Source organism: Arvicanthis niloticus, chromosome 23 (genome assembly GCF_011762505.2).
Source record: "Arvicanthis niloticus isolate mArvNil1 chromosome 23, mArvNil1.pat.X, whole genome shotgun sequence".
NCBI classification, from domain to species: Eukaryota; Metazoa; Chordata; class Mammalia; order Rodentia; family Muridae; genus Arvicanthis; species Arvicanthis niloticus.
Window position 1 is genome coordinate 37,368,879 of NC_133430.1, and position 21,475 is coordinate 37,390,353.

The 21,475-nt window shown below is 38.7% G+C and overlaps 1 protein-coding gene across 1 annotated transcript; it reads right to left on the bottom strand.

Annotated features, from left to right (window-relative positions):
* Positions 1–148: 148 nt before the first annotated feature.
* Positions 149–21,473, bottom strand: Eif2s1 (eukaryotic translation initiation factor 2 subunit alpha). Its single transcript, XM_076921897.1, has 8 exons — positions 20,921–21,473; positions 15,715–15,956; positions 11,108–11,187; positions 8,497–8,648; positions 4,914–5,020; positions 3,912–4,009; positions 1,994–2,137; positions 149–674 (listed from the first exon to the last, which is right to left on the bottom strand). The coding sequence occupies exons 2-8, from the start codon at positions 15,953–15,955 to the stop codon at positions 549–551; spliced, it is 948 nt and encodes a 315-aa protein (XP_076778012.1). The 5' UTR covers position 15,956; positions 20,921–21,473; the 3' UTR covers positions 149–548.
* Positions 21,474–21,475: the final 2 nt, after the last annotated feature.

Below are 21,475 nucleotides of genomic sequence, written 5' to 3' on the forward strand. Positions count from 1 at the left end.
CTAATTGCTTCTTTAACATTCCTTTGGAAAGTCTGTTACTGCATAGGTCATTTGATTATTAGCCCACTGACTTCTACCATATGAAGATAATTAGGGTCTGAGCATTCAGATTGGCTTTAACTGGTGACAAGAAGGAAGAAGCCTACAATTAAATATCCCAGAAATTTATTTGATGCTTGCTTGAATACATTTTATATAGAAAGATTGGGATTGTTTGTGTTTGGAGCCCCTGGTAAATCTCTGAACCATAAGGGTGCCAATCCAGAGACATCAGATATGAACAAGTCCAAGTTTAGGACTGCTGTTTAAGATTTGTCTCTGGTCAAATCAAGCCACTCCCTTAAAAAATGCTTGAGATGTTAGAGCCACTATGTGAAAACAGCTGACACGAAGGAGGGCATTTAGATTCTGGCTTGTTGAATACTTAAATACTTGGAAATAAAAATATTCAGCTTTGAAGTTTTCAATACTGGAAAACTTTCAAGTCTAGGGTTTACAGCCAGGAAGGGCTGCTTCGTACTCCTTAAACTGGACTGATTTCCAACACGTTAATCTTCAGCTTTGGCTTCCATTTCTTCTGCATCATCATCTCCATCCACTTCTGCATTTTCTCTCTCAAGCCGTTCCAGCTGCCTTGCAAGTTCAGTCTCATCTGTATCTGTGACCACTTTGGGCTGTGGAAGAGGCACAATTTCAAAATGAAGTAAACAGCAGAGAAGATTTGACTTCAATAGTATTACTGGACAATGTTTAAAATCTAATGTAAAAAAATTCTTTCATTTCTAACAATTCAGTCTTGCCTGTGCTGACTTACCACTGAATAAGTTCTATCAGCTGAAAGTTAAGAAAGTACAAGACTGTCCAAGGAAATAGTGCACACCACAGTGGAATAATACTTTCTGCCATTTCAATAAGCTCAACTGAAAATGAGTTCAGTGGTCACAACAAAGACCACCGGATGTTTTGGTTTTAAAACAATAGATATTCTGGGCTCCAGATAAATTATTCTTCCTCAGAGAATGAATCATTCTATACACACAGACACACAGCATATGGAAGTTAGGTTTTGTTCATATTGAGATGAGGAAAAGACAGGTTATTTTATGTTTGAAACAGGATTCCCCATGTAGACAACAAGCCATTCCTTCTGCCTCTGCCTCCCAATGCTGAAATTATAGGTTTGTGTCATACTATGCCTAGCAGATTTTTCTCCATGAAGAGAAAAACCCATTTGGCACAAATGTTTATCCCATAACATGGCATTCCAGTGCTAACAGTGTTTTATTACCTGTACAATTACTTTATATTCAATAATTTTTTATTCCCAAGTATATCTGACAGGGCAGTGAGCTTTGATATGCTGACCAGGCAGCCTCTGAACTCCATGCAACCATTCTGGTCTCAGTTTCCCAAGTACAGAGATCACAGGCATGAAACACCACATCCAACTCATCTGCTACAACAATACTTATGCGTGTGGGAATGCACTGCCATGGTGTGCTTTTGAAGTTGAGAAGACAACTTTTAAAAGTTGCTTTCTCCTTCTAACATACAGGTCCTGTACACTAAATTCTAGGTCACCAGGTTTGGCAGCCAGGGCCTTTAGTACTGAGTCATTTTTGCTGGCCCCCTAACTGACATTTTCAAAAGCACTAAGAGGTTGAAAAGGTGAAGTAATTTCTGCACAAGTACAAGATTCAAGCCCTACCAGCCACAGCTAAAGCTGGCAACAGTGGTATGTACCTGTAACCTAGAGCTAGGAGTGAAGATGGGGATCTTCAGCCCTAGGCTCAGAGAGTCTCAAGAAAACAAGATAAAGGATATCCAATACTGAACTGCCTTTCATATGTGTACCCATGGGTCAGTATACCTGGGCACATACACTAAAAAGAAAATGAGCTGAAAACTAGCCTTGAGTACAAGGAATCCTGTATCAAAAGCAAAAACAAAAAAAGTGTTAAGAACAAAGTACAAAGTAAGACCCCGATCTCACCTCCATCTGAACATTGAATACTCCTCTCTTCTCCTCAATCTTCTCTTTGATGACTGCCATAGCCTGATTGAGGACAGAGAGGCCTTCTGTCCTCTCTAGGGTCGTTGTTGTCATCACATACCTGGGAGGAGCTATTAGATTAATCTAAAGGAGAAAGATGAAAATGAAGTTATGATTGTATTTACCTAGGATAATCTCAACCCATCTCCCAGTTCTCTACATCAGTTTATCAATACATTCTCTAAATTAATGCGTGCATGCATCCAATCTATTCAGTTCCCTCTCCATTTCTACAGTTAAGGATCCATTCAGAGAATGGTGTCATTCATAATGGGTGGGTCAGTGTACCTCAATAACATAATTAAAATGATCTTGCACAGACATGCCCAGGCGAATTCTAAGTCTGTCAAGTTGTAAACTAACACCAACCATCACATACAGTCAGACCACTGATACAGTGATCTCATCTAGTACATATATATACACAGTCCACTATAATACTGAATATGAAGAATTATAACCACTGGGTGTTTCTGGTGGTTGTCATCAGAATAATGGGTAATTGGGGTTGGGAAGACTGCTCAGTGGTGAAAAAACATTTGTTACTTTTGCAGAGGATGCTGGTCTGGTTCTCAGCACCCACATAGTGACTCACCACCATTTATAACTTCAATTCTAGAGGATCTGACACCCTCTTCTGGTTTCTGGGGGCACCAAGCATGGATACACATGTAAGCAAACACACACACATAAAGTAAAAACTGAATCTTTTTTCCCCTCTCTCTAGGTAGGCCACTCTGTCCTTGAATTCACAGAGATCTGCCAGCCTTTACTTCCCAAATGCTGGGATTAAAGGCATATATCACAATGCTTGGTTATAAATAAATCATAAAAAGAAAAACTGAATTATCTCTAAATTGATAGAAAAAACCCTGAGTAACAACCACCCAGTTGAATGTGTGTTGTTGAAAAAATGTTGCCTCAAGGCACTGCAAACATTTTGGGCACTGCAACTTCTTACTGTAAAGATTTAATATTGTTGGTCCACTAACAATAGAAACCCCCTACATTCTCTATAACTGGAGCACCAACAAAAAGCCATAGCTGTAAACACCCCCAGAAATATCAACTCATAAAAAATTTAAATAATGAGACATGACACTGAACTTTGATCTTTTGTAAGAACAATAGCTTTTAACCCCTGAGTTGGCTTTCTAATCTCCATGATAGTTTTGTTTTTAGGAAACTCTTATAAGAAGGAACTAGACTGAAGTGATTTTGAATAAAACTTCCATTTTTGAATAGAGGTTCCTAAGACCTTCCTGGGAAACTGGCATCCTGCTTGGCAGAGACAGGTATGTGGGAAACTGACATCCTGTCTGTCAAGTCGAGGCAAGGTGCCCCACCACAGTTGAATAACCCAGCATATTGGAACAGGATACGTATACCATGAAGACACATTCCTAAGGAGGTCCCTTATCCCTAAGCCCTGATGAGAGGGATAAGCTGGCATAAATGTTTGTGGTTTTGAACTCCAGAGTCTGTTCTGCGGCTCTGATCAATCAGTGGTGGTCTGAGTGCAATACACTTTTGTCATCTGCTTAAATACTCACTGAGATGAACACAGTTAGTTCCTGAGTCTGTGCTGTTATCCTGACTGGCCAATTTTTGTTACCTAGGTTAGTCAAATATAGACCTTGCTTTGCTGGACTCTTATGACTGCTTGGGTTGTTTTAGATTTCAGACCCCAACATGCCCAGTATGCACTTTATCACAGAGCTGCACTTTTCTACCCAACATGACCAGCAAAAGAGGGAAAAGACTGGGACCATGACTTAGTGGCCCTGGGTTCAACTGCTAACACACAGGTTGACCACAAAGATCTGAAAATTAGGGTGGGAGAAAATGCATAACTTACCTTGATGGGCATGGTTTCTGTAGAACAATTTAAACCTGCTCTCAGGGCTTCTTTTACAGCATCAATGCCTTCATAACCATAGCAAGCTACTTCAATATCTAAAATTACAAAAATTCAAAAGCTGGCACCAGAAATGACAAAAAGGAAAGATACATCATGACAGCAAACTGTCTAGAACTAGTTAAAAACTGTACACCCTTTGGCCCAGCAATTTGGTCTCTTTCTACCATGTAGGTCTTGGGTTTGAACTCAGGTATTTAGGCTTGGTGTCGAGTGGCTTTACTTGTTGAGCCATCCTGTCAGTACTTAACCAGCACATCTTCTAGAATACCTGTATAGATGGTAAGTATGTATTTTTGAAATTAAAGTTCACTAAGGAGTGAACCCAGGGCTTCACAAATGCTAAGAATATGGTCCACCCTGTTCATATACCTCTATCCCTTTGACCCCTGGTTTTCAACCTTCCTAATGCTGTGACCCTTTAACACGGCTCCTCATGTGGTGACCCCAACTACAAAATTATTTCATTACAACTTGATAACTGTAATTTTGCTGTTATGAATTTTAATGTAAATATCTGATATGTGACTCTTGTGAAAAAGGTCACTTGACTCTCAAAGGGAAAGCCCATAGGTCGAGAACTGTTGCCTTAGACATCTATGTTCTTGTAAAGTCTCTGTACAGGAAGAATGTCTGAAAATATTCCAGATGATTAGCATAGGATCAATACAAAGGCATGGAAGAATACCACTGTCCTGTTGAAATATTTTAAATTGTATACCAAGGCAAAATAATACTTCCTTATTAAAGGGTTGAATTAAAGTTAGTTAACCCTCCCCCTAACCACACAAAAAACAAACCAAAACAACACCTAAAACTTTGTTATAAAAAAAAAAAAATTAGAAAATGTATAGCCGTTGATGTAGCAGCACATGTTAGGTAAGTCTAATTACAGCTTGCTTAGGCACGTACAATATTTAAAGTCATTTAGAAGGCATTTACCTGCTCGAATTTTGACAGCTTGTGGGGTCAAACGCCTATTGATATTGTTAATGAGTACTTCTCTTTCATCTTCATTCAAATCTAAACTATCCAAGATAGATGGGTCTCTGAGGAAAACAAAACAAAACAAAACAAGAACTCAAGGTAACATTACTAATAACTGTGAAAACAAACACATCCCACAGAATAATATAACAATAAAGCACTAGCTTCCACAGGGAAGTTAAAATTTTGATCTGTACAAATTTAATTACATGTTCTTTTCTCTTTCCAAATGTGTAAACTAGGTTGGAGAGATGGCTCAGTGGTTAAGAGCACTGGTTGGTCCTCCAGAGGTCCAAAGTTCAATTCCCAGCCACTACACAGTGGCTCACAACCATCTATAGTGGGATGCAGGGTTCTCTTCTGCCATGCAAGCACACATGCAAATAAGAGTGCTCATATACACAAATAAATCTTAAAAAAACCAAACAGTGTCTCATATAGACGCAAGTGTCTCATAGAATTGTATTACATGAAGCAATGCAAATAAAGTATATGACAAACAGAAAACTGATTATTAAAACAAAAATTTTTACAGACCTGGCTAAAACAAGCAAATCAATAAATACCTTTTAATATAAACCTGACATCCTATTATAATTGGCTTAAGTACTTCTGAGTAGTTAGAACCATTTCAAGGGCTTAGAATGTAGCTTGAAAGCAACAAAACTTGGGCACTGGGACAGGAAAACATTTACTGCCAGTGAGGTCAGGAAGGGCTTCATGGCAGAAACTAGCATTTCAATTAATCCCCCCAAGTGTCCAAGACCTGGATCAGAGAAGGGCTTAGCTAAGATTTCATGTTAACTGGATAAGTTGGGGAAAAAAGGGAAGAAAAACAAAATAAATAGAACAGGAGGCACTAATAAGCCGAGGCAAAATGTTACAGAAAATTTAATATGTGAAAAAAGACTATCATGGGCAAGCATCCAAACTGATAATACCAAGTCTCAGTGAAAAGTGATAGAATGTGTGCATAGGGAACTTTTCAATTAGCTTGCACAAGACAAACTGAGAACTGAGAGAACTATCAACACTGCCATGTGACGATTGATAGAGACAGACAAATGCAGACTAACATTTACAATTGGGGCACGCAATTATAGCAAAAGGAAATAAAATCTGAGATATATATCAAATGATGGTAAAGATGAGGGAAAACAGCAATATCTATCTATACAGTTGCTAGGGGAAAATAAACAGAACTAATTTGGAGTGTAATTTTGGCAAAAGCAAATAGATAAGTATATTTGTACATATTTGTAAAATCAATCTTATGATTCAATTATTTTATTCCTAGGTATTATCTAGAAACCCCAAAGGTATATGCACATTCATTTATTCATAAAACTGTTGGAAAATGGGACAAAAAAATTAAAGCTCTTAATAGAGGAACAGAATCTCAAAATGAAATGATACAGATTATAAGGAAGTAGGTATACATCAATCTGGAGAAATCTTATTCATACTTCTAAGGCAAAATGCAACTTCATTTTGCCTATGAAAAGATAAACAATGAATTAAAGTTTGAATATACAACTTATCCTATATGTATTCTATGGACTTGTGAAGTCTTGGAAATAGAAATAACTTACATTTTTCTAACATTTTGGAATATTTATGCATACAGAATGAAGTTATCTCAGCGAGAAGATCCAAGTTTAAACTTGAAATTTATTTATGCTTCATGTGTACCTGAATTTTAATCACTACTTGTTAGCAAAGGTCAGGCATATGTGTTGTGGCACAATGTTGGTTCACAAACTTTCAGATTTTGGGGGTGTTTTGTATTTCTGGATTAAAGATGCTTAACATGTATACTGAAAAACCTTAAGTGATAACAGTACACACTAATGACTTCAAGATAGTGCTTATCGATCAGTGATATTGGGTCTGAAGAGGAAAACAGTTTCTAGTTACTCCAAAAGTTAGTTTCTTAATTAAAAGAAATAATATGAGGCATTATGATTCATATGTCAGTCAGTATGTCTCAAAACCTGACAACTGCTCCTGAGTGACAATGTAGAGAGACTGTTAAGGGAAGGGAACTAGACGGACACTAAGGCTGGACAAACAGCGCAGGAGGTTAAACTAGGGCCAGGCAGTGATGGTATGTCGTTAAAATACATACTGACTGGATGGACTGTGGCTGAGTACCTATGGTACATGCTGTGCCTTGGATTCTTCATTTCATACCACCCCCCCCCCCCCAACTATTCACTAAGGAGTGAAGAGCAGAGGAGAATAGAGCTGAGGAACGAACAAGACCTGCAGGGAGGGGAGCTGTGTGCTGAGCTTGAACAGTGGTGACACCAACTGAGCAATGTGTGACTCTGAACAAATTAATCTGTCTCAGTTTCTTCAACTATAGCATAAGAATAATAACACATACATACATCATAGGATCTTAGAATTATGGAATTGCTAGCTATTATTATTGTCCTGTCTTACAACATCTCTCACACGTAAGAATCTGGTATGCTATGGATGAGTCTTACTCCCCCATTCTAAGTGTTGAGGAAACCAGTTCTAAGCAGAACAAGGGCTGGAAATTAACCTCAAGACAGTGGTGAGAAGTCATGCAGCATTAACATTTAGGAAGGAATGGGAGGAAAAGATGCAGAGTCAGCAAGCAGGGAGAGGTAAATGGCTAACTAGCAAGGACATGATGCTTCCTATAAAAAAAGTCAAGGTAAAGATGAAAATTTATTTCGTGTAGCAGATCCAAGCAAAGAAGTAACTGGCAGGAGGTCGGATTAGTTTGAGGGCCAGAAGGGTGCAAACCCCAGGAGTAGAGGAGAAAAGAACTTTACAAATGGTCTGGAAGGAAGCAGGTGGGTAGTGAGCAAGTCAGCCAAGAGGGAATGACTAAAAGGTTTCTGAGGAAGAATATTAAGAAATAGACACCATAAAGATGGGAGCAAGAACTGGCCAAGAGCAGATGTGGGGCAGCAATGAAGACACAGAGGCACCAACTGACTACTTCTTTCTAGCAGTAGGCAGTAATCTGCAATTGCAGAAAAGTCAGGAATATCAGTTGAAACCTGAATATAACAGAAGGAAAAAATAGGGCAAAGACTCCTAATACTGGCAAGGAAGTTGTTGAAATGGTATCTCATGGTGTTTCTTTGCTAGGTAACAAAGTTAGGCAAGGGACGACAGAGAAAACGGGTTTGGAACCAGAGCCTAATACTTAAGAAGGTAAGCTAACGTGGTCTGGGATGAAGCAAGTGCAGTAAGCAAGAGGCTGTACTGTTTTGGGTGAGATGTTCACACTGGTCCCGAAACCGTCCAGGCCTGACGAGGGAATAAATTTTTTTACAAGGAAGTAGTATGAGATAAAGCCATGTAAATATGGCACATGAAAACTATATATACACGACCACATACCACAGGCCTTTTACAATGAAATATTTTTAAAGTTAAATGTGACAAGGACACAATAACATCTGGGGGTGTTGTATTACTACATGCCAGGCAATCAATCTGTGTGCTAAGACTTAGCAGGTGAGACAGAAAGGCAGAATCAAGGTGTTCTTACGAGACTGCATGCTTAAAGGCATCGTAGGCACCATATCCAGGTCTCTTGTACTTGTCATCAAAGACCCAGGCAGTCCTCTGGAACAGGCTTTCCAGCTGCTCATCCTTGGTATATTCTAATACCTCAGCAACATGTCGAAGAATGCTATAAACCTAGATACAAAATGAAGAACTCAATAATTTGAAAGTAAGAGAGCCACAAAGAGGCATTTTTGTATTTTAGCAGATGTAATTTCACTCCAATAATTCCTGAACAATAAAATTTCTAACTACAAATTCTTTTTTCATAAAGAAATAGTCACTCCTTCGCAATAATCAACTCAAGTAGGTATAAGTAGAAATATGACATAACTTTGGGGTTTCAAACAAATTAACATCTGCATTTGTTTCACTTGCAACAAGGCACTTGGTATCTTTCCTTACCAAGAGTGCTCTTCTATTATCAAATATATACAAAACTACACTATAAGGGGAAAACTGTTCAAAGTACAGAACCAATTTTACTATTTCTTTTGCTCTGTTAGTATTTAAAAATTATCCACCCAGTACTTACCCATCAAACTCCCTAAAAATAATACAAATTTAGAGAAAAATAAGAAGCTATTTCATGAGCTAGCAAGATGGCTCAGTAAAGGTGCTTATTGTCGAGTGATGACTAGAGTCAGGACACATGGGGTAGGAGAGAACTGGTCCCCACAAGAATCTTCTAACCTTTACATGTGTACCATGCTACACACATATATGAATAAATAAATAAATGTAAGTAATAAATTATTTCATGTTTCACATCAAAATAGAGTAAGAAAAGGTCCTAAAACTACTTGTTTAATTTTATCATTTTGGGAACATTCTCTTGTTTATGCTATTGTCTTGTGAGACAGAGGCTTTCTATATTACCCAGATTGGACTGAAGCCAAACTCCCATTTTAGCTTCTCATGCAGGTGGGGCTATAGGTACACATCAATGTTCCAGGCAAACATTCAATTTTGCAATGCCCTAGAGACCCAAAATATGTAAATTGCCTATAGCAGTGGTAACACTTTTACTTAGACACTGTAAAAAAAAAAAAAAAAAAAAAAAAAAAAAAAAAAATCAAACCCAGGGCCTTCTCTATACTAGGTAAATGCTCTTCCCTCAACTACAACCCTAGTCTCTGTTTTGTCTCTGTCTTTTTGAGAAAGGGCGGCAATTATATAGGTTGAGATGACCACAAACTCCTAAGCTGGCTTGGAGTGCTGGTAACAAAGGCATGTACCACCATGACTTGGCATTCTGCATTTCCAATATCTAGCCAAGTAATGCCAAAGGGTCTAGTTCAAAGACTATACTTTCTCAATGACAAGGCTTAAGGAAAGAGGTGTAACTTAAAAAAAAACAAAAAAAAACAAAAAAAAACAAACCAATGTATTTCTTTTACATGTTTCAGATGTGTAAACACATAAAATGAAAGGAGAGATCTGGATCATGGTCTGATGTACATGGGACTTTCATTATTTATTTTACTGGGTATCTTAGTTTCTTTTCTGTTGCTGTGAGAAAATAACCTAACAAAGGCAAAGTAAAGGAGGAAGGATTTATTTGGCTTACAATACCAGGCTACATTTCAGATGAAGAAGTCAAAGGCAGAAGTCTGAGAAAAACTGGTCACACCAGCAGTCGAGTAGAGAGCATGTCTCAATGCTCATACCAGTGCTCAGCTTGCCCCATCTACTTCACCCAGGTCAGGATCCCTGGGTCAGGAAATGGTCCCACTCACGAATTAACCTCAATGAAGAAAACCCCTCACAGGTGTGCCTGGAGGATTGCTTTTAGGTGTCAAACTATCACACTGGACTAATCAAAATAATAATAATAAAACCATTTTTTTCAAGTATTTTCTTGGTATTTTATCTCAATGACAGGAACACACACAGTAGAAAGGACCAAAATACTAGTAAAAGACAAAGAAAATATGCCATGAAAAACAGAGGATTAGGGGCTGAAAGATGACTTAATGGGCAAGAGCACTTGCTGGTCTTGCAGAAGACCTGAGTTCAATTCCCAATAAACACACCGTGATTCACAACCATTTGTAACTTCAGTTCCAGGGGATCAAATACCCTCTTCTCATCTCCTTGTGCACCAGGCACAGCCACGGTGCACACACATACATGTAGGTAAAACACTTATACACAAAATAAACATATCAATCAATCTCTACTTATTTACATTCCCCCTCCATTCATGACCCCCTCCCTCTCCACTCCATATACCCATCCACCCATGTATCTCCACCCATCTTTCCGGAGACTGCGTTTCTCTGTGTTAATAGCCCTGGCTGTCCTAGAAATCACTCTGGAGACCAGGCTGGACTCAAACTCATGGGGACTAAAGGTGTGTGTACCACGAACACCAGCTCAAAATCTTTTATTTTTATTTATGTGTATATACCCACAGAGGGCAGAAGAGGGCATCAGATCCCCAGAACTTGAGTGACAGTTGTGAGCTGCTCAATGTGGGTGCTGGGATCCAAACCTGGGTGGGTCCTTTGCAAGAAGAGCAAGCACTCTAACAATCAAGCCATCTCCACAGCCTCCAAAATAAAAAATTTTAACAAAGAGAACCAACTTACAGTTTTGGATTTTGTGAATTTGTCTTCACATTTGATTGCTTCCTCTGGAGAAACTCTTCTTTTTGACAAATCTATATATCCTATATGAAAATATTTTAAAATAAAATTTATTTGCTCAAGTATAAATCATTGACAAAAATACTGCTATGAAAGATTTAGATAAGATTTCAGATATTTTTTAGCATATAGACATCCAACTGTCCCAGCACAACTTTTAAAAAGACAATGCATCCACTACTCAGATGCTTTTGTGCCCTTGTTGATAGCCAACTGAGTGTAGAAATATGAGTATTCATAATTTTAATTCTTAAAATGAGCTACCTTTAAAAAAATAAAAAGATGGTCCCTCAATATAGCCCAGGCTGGCCTTGATCTCAGATAATATATATGACCTGCGCCTGCCTTTTCTGTCCTGGGGTTAAAGGTGTGTGCCACCATGTCTGGCTCCATTTGATCAGGCCTCTTCTCCTGATAACCCCACCTTTCAGGGGCCGGGGGCTGGGGTTCGAACCCAAAGCATCACACCCTAGGCAAGGTCTTTCCATTGTGGTATACCCTTAGGCTCTCATTTTCTCTTCAACTAAAACCCTAATCATCTTATGTTTTTCATCTTTTCTAACAAAACAATAACAATTACAAAATTTCCCATGGCCTTAATATATGGGTGTTCAATTTAGCAAATGTTTGCTTTCTCCACCCAAGACAACAGTACCAAAACCAAAGCAAAACAACTACACTGGTTCATTCTTTCTCACAGCTCCCTGTCAGCTGTCTCAAATCAGGTTTCCTCAAGAGGCCATGCATGTCAGGACATGCTTTCCTTTTGGGCATTGTAAGAAAAAATCTCCTTTAAAGATATTGGTCTTTTGTGTTATCAGTCAATTACTTTCATAAACTTAAATCTTGATGGTACCAATAAGACAAACAACTAAATTCATTGTAAGAAATATTAGGAGAAAGGGGTGGGGGGAAGGAATGTTTTAAAATTAAGCATATGTTTATTTCAGGTACCGTTAAGACTAGCCTAAAAGAGTATTACTATTTCTTTAATGAAGTTCTATTTGGCAGTAAATTACTAGTTTCTCTTTAAAGTGTCTCCATTTTGACTTTTGTTGTTGTTTTTTTGTTGTTTGGTAGTATCACTGGATACACAATTGTAACTTGGCTTTTTTGGTTTTTTCCCAAGGCCTAAACTCTTAATTAATAATTTCTAATAAACCAGAGCACTCTGTATTTCTACCCTCTACTTTCCATGTATGTTGTTTTTAAAAGCTACTTTCACAATTTTTGTGTACCCTCCCCCACAATGTTTTGGTGTGCTTACATGCAGTATAACTACCATTTATAGCATACCAAGTTATGGATATTTTCCAGTCTGTAAACTCATGGTTTGATATTTAGTAATTACAGGAAACTTAAGGTTTTTTTTGATGGGTATCCCACTATAACAAGCATGCACCGGCCTAGTAGCCCCCCCCCCCCCCGCCCCCCAGTACATTTCTGCTGCCTTGCTCTGCTGGCACAGTGCTTTCATATCCGCTGCCTTACTCTTCTACTGGCGCAGTGCTTTTGATACTGGACATGGCTGATGCTCTATCCATATTCTTTTCTCCTAATATTTTCTGTCCTTTACATTGGTTCTTTCTAATTTCTGTCTTAAGATTTCCTTTTATTCATTCTATAAAAGATAGTTTTCTAATGTTTTTGGGCAGCAGAACAATCATTTTAAAAAATCCTGTCTCCTAATTCAGTCTTGGACTATATCTGGTCCTTAGCAACCACCCCTCAGACATTGTTTTGTTTTATTCCCACCATGTCTAATAGTTTGGAGTACATTTTTGACATTATGAATGACATTTGGGATAGGATCTGAATTACTATATATTTGTTTTTTAAAAAAGTTGTTTCACCAGGAAAATTAACTATTTAAATTCAAAATTAACTTAAGTAGGAAACAACTTTAGCCTTCAGATTTTAACCCCTTAGGGGATGCTTGAAGGCTATCTATTAATTCAGCGGTCACACGACTGCGTCAGAATTCATTTAAAGACCGGGGTTCTCCTTTTGTGGACCTTTCTTATCTCTCTAATCTAATTCTAATGGTGTTTTACTGACTAATGCTTCCTTTAATTATATATAGTTCATGTTGTGGCCCCCAATCATAAAGTTATTTTCATTGCTACTTCATAACTGTAATCTTGCTGTCATAAATCACAATGTAAATATGTGAGCTTTCTGATGGTCTTAAGTGACCCTGTGAAAGGGTTATTTGTCTCCCAAATTGAGAACGACTGTTCTAATCCTTATCATTATTACTATTTCTATTTGTATGGCTACCCAGAGCTTTATGTGACTTAACAAGTAATAATGTAAGTTTTATATAGCAGGATCTTAGGTGCCCTGCTTGAAGGATCTTCAGTATGTACTCGGAGAAAACACAAAACAGAAAAATGACCCAGCAGAGCTCCTTTCTTCCGAGTATGGACTTTCAGCTTTCGATTTCTCCTTGTCTTAACAGATACGTTTATACATGTCAAGTTGACAGCTGTTATGGTAAAAGTCTTGTCCAATAGGATCTAACTTTCTCATATTAAAAACAGATCGTCCTTTGGGCACGGTGATGCATGCCTTTAATCTCAACATGTGGAGGTGGAGGCAGCCTGGGCTACAGAGCAAGTTCCAAGACAGCCAGGGCTATGCAGAGAAAGCCTATGGGGGCAGGAAGGAGAACAAAAAAAGCAAAACCAAACAAAAACCTAAAATCTGTTAATTTTTTATCTCAAGTCTACATTTAAGCCAGTCATCTTACTGTTAATTTAATTTTAAATCAAGAAAAAAAAAAATCCCACACCAAATATATTCATGCCTACTAATATTCAAGGGTTCTCTAAGAGGCTCAAGCATTGCAAACAAGTTTTGCCCTTTCCCTCTCCCTTCCTAAACCCATTAAATTATATTCCAAAAACTAGCCCCCAAGGTCTATTCCCTTATTTGGCTAAGGACTCATTCTCAAAACAAAACACCATGGTCCATCCATCAAAATTAATTATTTGGCTACACTGGCTAAGTTGTCTAATCAGGACTTACCAACTGACCCCAGCATAGACTTCCCCTGTTTCTCCTTAAAAACTAGTCCACTTAAAACACCCACTGTCTGCTTTTGTCTGATCCAGAGGCAAACCCCCCACAGTGCCTTGTCCCTCATGGATAATAAATCCTTTGTGCTGAGAACTAGTGACTGAGTGTGTTCTAGGGGCCCTCTTTTACAAATAAAAATAAGATAATTATTAGTCTAGGTTTCTTTCTTTGGAACTTGGTTATAATTAGTTAATTAGTAAAATACTAAAAAATTTCAAGTCATTTGGCCACAAACTAACTCTGGAATTAAACTACTACTACATGCTGGACAGTGGTGGCAAATGCCTTTAATCTCAGCACTCTGGAGGCAAAGCCAGGTGATGTCTGTGAGTTCAAGGCCAGTCTAGGCTACACAGTAAAACCCTGTCTTGGAAAACTCAACCAACCAACCAACCAACCAACCAACCAACCAACCAAAACAACGCAGCAACCTAAACCTTAACCAAACCAAAAAACCCCTACTACTACAGTAAAAGGTTTCTGATTAGTCAGTTAATTAGTACCCTTTAAATTTAAAATTTTAGACAAATGAAACATGGATTATGTATATGTAGACGTGGGCATGTGATTTTAAATGCATACATCATATGACAGTTGAGGCCATAGGAAAATCTTGGGTGTACTTAGGAGCTGTTCAGTTTGATTTTTGAGATAAGGGCTTTCATTGGCCAGGAACTCACTGAGTAAATTAGGTTGGCTGTCCATGAAGCCCCAGATTCTCCACCCTCCCCAGAGTTGGGATTATATTACACTTGGCTTTTCTATGTAAGTTCAAGGGACTGAACTCACCTCCTCCAGCTTGTAATCAAGCATTTAAATGACTGGTCATGTTCTCAGCCCCCATGTGCTTAACAACTTTGTATGTAAAAGAATTTATGTAGCAAGAATTCTAGTAGAATCATTTTCTCTAGGGTAAACATTAGAACAAAATTGTTGTTTCCTAGAAGCACTCTGACCTTGAAGAAATCACTGTAGAAAACAGTGACTGTTTTCTGTTAGCCGCAGAGTTGATTTTCTGAAGGAGCTTTATAGCTTTTGCATGACTTTGGTCACAACAGTCAGTCCTGGCACATCTGAATATCTTGCATTGTTGAGTACTACAAACAGTACCCAATGAGGACTAAAGTTGCAGAAGTGTGATGTTTTCCTTCAGAAAACAGATTATATTAGGGGCTTTTAGTATGAGAAACTAAACCCCCAAAACAACTTTTATGAACAGCTACTAATATGCTTGAGCGTCTTTTCGACATTCAGTCCACAGAGGCTGGATCTCCCTCTGTGAGCAAAGCCTGAATTCATCCTTGAGTGACCTTCTTTCTTTGATCGTCTTTTGAGACTCACAACACTGACAAATTTAAATATAGTAGTTTAACTACAGTGTATTTTAAAATTATACTTTTAAGCCATTTGAAACCAGAATTTTCTCTAGTTTTATAGTTTATATTTCTTAGCTATTTTTTCTCACTTACCTTTTTCTTTATCCACTCTAATGACAACTACACATTCATTTCTGCCAATTCGGATCAGTTTGTTTATAGAACGAATACGTCGTCTGGATAATTCACTAAGAAGAATCATGCCTTCAATGTTATTATATTCCAACAAGCTGACATAGGCCCCCATTTCAGCAATGGATCTTACATTCACCATCACTACATCTTCCACCTCAGGAAATTTGTGTTGATAAAATCTACAACTTAGACCCGGCATTCTGCAATTTAAACAAACAAATAAGAAAATAAAGTGTTAAGCTAAAAATAACCAATGTTGTAGACCTTGAAGATGAAGTAACACAACAAACAGACATTAGTCTCCTCATCTCTTTTTAAATGTCTTAAATGTCAGAAAATGGGCAGATCCCCAGGACTCAACTTTAGTTTTTATATGCTCTATATTTTTGTGATGCTTAGGCAATCACTTTTAGAGAAACTATTAAAAAATAATGACTATCTATAAAGTGCCATGAGACCTAAGGATTAAAGGAAAATGTCAAGAGTAAAACATTATTTTAATATCACCACCACTTAAGTAGGGCATCTAGGTGTATACATGTAATACTAACACTCTAAAGGCCTTAACTCAGAAGGATCACAAGTTTGAGAACAGCCTGGGCTATATACCTAGATGCCATCTCAAAACAAAAGCAAAGTGAAAACAAACTCCCAAAATACAGTAAATCAGCACCTAATATTTTAATAACTATCATGGAATGGGGGCATCATTATGATACAGTTTCGACATTACCAAGCTACTCTAAATCAGCTCAGGTGGCATGTGCTACCATACAGTGTATAAAAAGAAGACTAATTACTTAAACCTCAACCAATATCCCAAATGTTACAATCTTTTTTGTGATGCTGCAGACTGAGCTGAGTTTCTACTTACACACTAAGCAAATCTTTCCTGACTTTTCATTAGCTGCACCCCAGTCTAGTATCACTGTAGCCAAAATTACAGTTTCACAAAATAAAAGTTTATTAAGGGGCTGGAGAGATGCCTCAATGATTCAAATGCTCTTCCAGCAAATGCAGATTCCATTTCCAGCACCTACATGATGGCTCACATACTTAACTCCCAAGGGATTCCGATGCCCTCCTTTGGTCTCTGTGAACAATGCACCAACACGGTATACAGCTATACATGCAGGTACAATACTCATAAAATAAAAATGACTTCATCTTTTATTTCATTTTAAAACAAACAAGTTAAAGCTGAGTGGTGGTGGTGCATGCTTCTAATCCCAGCACTTAGCATTCGGACTTAGGCTGATCTCTGAGTCCGAGGCCTGCTCAGTTTACAGAGTGAGTTCCAGAATAGCCAAAACTACCCAGAGAAACCCTGTCTCAAAAAGCAAAACAAAACAAAACCAAAAAACCAACCAATCAACCATACCCAAATGATTTAATTCAGTCATTACTTCTAACTTATGTTATTCTCCAACAGTTTGATGAGGTAGGGCCTTGTCCATGCTTGGGAAATATACTTCACCTCCAAGCTCTACCCTACTTCTTCTATTTTTATTTTGTTAACACATATGCCTACTTTTGAGAAGAGCTTTATAAATCTCTACAGTCCAAGTATCTTTTTATCTCCATGCACTAAAGATACTTAAAATCATTCCCTTTGATCCACCCAAAGTACCCAGCACCTTCTCTTTAATAATCCACAGGCTGGAAATCATACCAGTTAGCACTATACTTTAAAAAGGAAGTCCAGAGACCTTAATTGTAGCTGAGGACTTTTATATTTTCTTATTAATCATAACCTACTTAAGGTTGTCAGAACTTAGAATATAGGTAATAATTATAGCCCAAAGGCCTAAGAAAATAAGTGTGACAGTTTAGTAATTTACTTTCTAGGCAGATCTATGAGTTTCAGACCATCTTGGCTGACAGAGTAAGTTCCAGGAAGCCAGGGCCACACAGAGAAACCCTAACTCAGGGAAAAAAAAAAATCAAAATCAAAACAAAACAAAACAAAAAGCCCCCCCCCAAGAATTAGACTCTTTACACCTAGCATATCTGTCCTAGTATGGTTTAAACACAGACCTACACATAGTTCCACTACCAACTGGGAAGATGTATGTGGGACTCATACATCTGCTTCTATCAGGAGGACTACTACATGATCTGGACATTGCCTAGCTCTCTGATGCACCACTTCTCTCTAGTTCTCCCTATTTGTAGGTAAGGAAATGGAGCTGCAGGCTGAGCAACCTGCTCCTTTACATACTGGTATGTGTTAAAGTCAAATTTTGAGCCTAAATTTTGAACCATTTGTGCTCTTAATATCAGGAACTAGAAACATCTAACATGACCAAAAAGAAACACTGAAATACATACTCCATGTTGGAATGATGTATCACATATTAGGCCAAACTAGCAGGACAGAACTAACAGTATTGCTCATCTGAAAGTAACATGTGGCAGACTCATTTCTCCTGCAGCTCAACAAAACAGGATTTAGTAAACAAAAGAAAGTAGACACTCAGCTAGAATTACCCATTTGGAAACAGCTGTCTCTCTGTCTGTCTCTCTCTCTCCTCTCTTTCTTTTTTGGTTTCTTGAGACAGGGTTTCTCTGTGTAGCCCTGGCTGTCCTGGAACTCACTCGGTAAACCAGGCTGGCCTCGAACTCAGAAATCCGCCTGCCTCTGCCTCCCAAGTGCTGGGATTAAAGGTGTGCGTCACCACTGCCTGGCCAGCTGTTTCATTTTTAAAACAGAGCTTCTCTTAAGGATGAGAATGCAAATATTTTCAAGTATCTGTATATAGAGAACTGGTGAATTAAACAAAGACTTTCAAAGTAAGCATCAAAATAAATGCTATAGGAAAATGTTCAACAATTTTAGGAGATTTAAAAGTTGCTAATCATGCCGGGCAGTGGTGGCGCACGCCTTTAATCCCAGCACTTGGGAGGCAGAGGCAGGCAGATTTCTGAGTTCGAGGCCAGCCTGGCCTACAGAGTGAGTTCCAGGACAGCCAGGACTACACAGAGAAACCTGTCTCGAAAAAAACCAAAAAAAAAAAAAAAAAACCAAAAAAAAAAAAAAAAAAAAGTTGCTAATCATATTTATTCAGCAAATTTCTCCAAATAGCAGCATCCAAAAGGGTGATGCTTTTTTGTCTTATCAGCTGGTTAGAGGTTATAGGCAACAGAGTAAGAGAACACAGAATGAAAATATGGCTACTACTTTAAAAGGCACATATCTGTTTGCAAAATATGGAGTGAATAATGAAACAGTGTATTACTTACAGTAGAAAGTCACCTGAAACTACAAAGGAATTTTTGTCACAAAGAACTTACATGTTGGCTAATTGACCAAATCAATTAATAAAAACAATGATTAAAGAAGCCCATTTTTTTCCTGTCAATGAAACAGAAATCAAGAATTTATTCATTCCTTTTGATAATTTTCAAAGTATTCTGACTTTTTTTCATTTTGTAATTTAACTTAAAACAATTTTTTGGGTAGTCACTACTAAGTACTAAACAATTCTGACAAAAAAATTTTTCCCTAGGGAATTAAGTACCAGTGGGAAAACAAATTAGGATTACAAGGTGCTATGAAAAAGCAGAGAAAAGAATTAACAGGAAACCAAGGAACAGAAACATTAAATGACTTCAAAGACAAATAACATAATACACACTAAAAACAAGAACCAAACCCAAATCTTTAAACACTAAATCTGATACCCACAAAGCCTCACTGTATCATAGTAAGACAATATTAGTTAAGGCCTCCCACCCCTTTAGACAGGGCTTCAATGTGCAGCTCTGGCTGGCCTCAAGCTCACAGAGCACCTGCCTCAGCATTTTCTTTCTTTCTTGAGACAGGGTTTCTCTGTGTAGCCCTGGCTGTCCTGGAACTCACTCTGTAGACCAAGGCTGGCCTCAGAACTCAGAAATCTGCTTATTTCTGCCTCCCAAGTGCTGGGATTAAAGGCGTGTTTGCCACACACCTCTCACTCGAGATTCCACTTCTGCCTTTTGAGTAGTTAATGCCACACAGGCTGTATGTGCTGTAATGTAAACAAACAAAAACACTTTCTGAAGCTAGTTTCAAATTCAAATACCTTGCATTATCATTATTTTGCCCCTGCTAACAATAGGTACACTTCTGGTACATTGTCATGTCACCATAGCAGATATGGGCAATGAACATTCCAAAATAAAATGTACCACGTTGGGAAAATGCTTGTTCAGTTCTAAAGTTTACTAGCACAACTAAGTCTTTTGAGAATCAGGACCTGCTATCTGGAAATAAAAGGCATTACAATTTCATAACTGCCATTTTTGATGAACTATAGAGGGTCCCCACCCCTTTAACAACTTGAGGAGAAAAAACAAGATTTTTCTGATGTACTCTCTTCAAGAAACAATGTTTCTTCCTTAGTGAAAACTAAAGTATCCTAAATATGGGAGGTGGTTAAGAGCACACAGGTAACAAAGTTTTTCTTAATCTTAGGATTTCAGCATCCATAATGAAAATACTCTAGTTTTATTTTTGTAGTTGCCCAGACAGGGCAAATAATCGCCTCAGTAGCATGACTTCCAATAGCTGATTTTCAATTCCAGGAATTCACTCTTACTGAAATGCACAACTAGAGCGAAAACTTAACGACCTTCAATATTAATAGTTACGTTTTGGCCTTTTTTAAAAAAAAAAAAAAACAACAAAAAAAAAACTTAAATACGGTGGTTTATCCTATTGGTTCTCTGGCGAAAAGTTCAGTCTCCACAAGAGTCAGAGAAAAGTTTTGGCAGTATCCTGGGGCTGAAAAGAAGGAAAAAGGAAAAAGCATCCCAATTCTCCGACCCGGTAAAAGCAAAGCATTCAATCGTCCTGAACTGGGGGTGGGATGTCGGAGAGTTCTCCAGAAGCCTCCCACCACAGGACATCTTTAAGGAGGCTGTAGAAATCTACTTGGCCCACGTTCCTTCACAAGGTTCTTCCGCCCGAACAGCCACGTTTCTGGCTCACAAGACTAGATACCGGCTGGCGAGAAGACGCAGGAAATAACCAGCGGGCGGTGGCGACGCTGTCCAGACACTTCCCGCGCAAGAACGGGAAAGGGGGGGGTGATAGCCCAGGGCCTAGCCTCACTCGACCACTCCTGTCACTGGACATAACTAAGGCAAATTCTTGGGGAAAGCAAGCTGCAGGGCCAGTTACCTGAAGTGTAAATGTGAATCCCGAACTAGGGTCCCACGCCGTGCTCCTTAGTGGCAACGAAGAGACTCGGAACACCAACACCAGACGCCGAAGCTCCTCAGCGTGCGCTTCGCCCAACCCAGCGCGCATGCGGATCCACCTCTCACTGCGCAAGCGCCGACGGAAAAGGCCCTTCGTTACCACTAACAATAGAGTCTTGGTCCTCCTAATATGGGCGGTGTGAACCACAGGGCGAGCTGAAAAGTACCGTTCTTTGGTATTTATAGATTTTTGCAGAGGGAACTTCGCTAGGCTTAAAGAAGAGGTAAGTTTCTGTTTCTTGCTCCAGGATGATGACTTTAAGTTTTAGTCAACCGAGAGATGGCGCTGTGGCGAAAGACGGAAAGCCGAGGAGAGGAGGAGCTTGATCCTCTCCAGACCCATCACTCAGAGCACGCTGAGTGCCGGCGTTTCGCCGGAGGGAGGGGCGGTGAAGGGACCCGGAATTCCGGATTGTGCACGCTTCCACATCCGGGCATTCCTAAAGGCCAGCCCTCTCCTTCGCCTCAGTCCTCT

Coding starts and splice junctions, on each gene's coding strand:
- Eif2s1 (XM_076921897.1), bottom strand. CDS start 15,955: ATGCCGGGTCTAAGTTGTAGATTTTATCAACACAAATTTCCTGAGGTG. Junction 4,010..4,913: donor AGCTGTCAAAATTCGAGCAG/GTAAATGCCTTC, acceptor TTGTAATTTTAG/ATATTGAAGTAGCTTGCTAT. Junction 675..1,993: donor TATTCAATGTTCAGATGGAG/GTGAGATCGGGG, acceptor CCTCTTCCACAG/CCCAAAGTGGTCACAGATAC.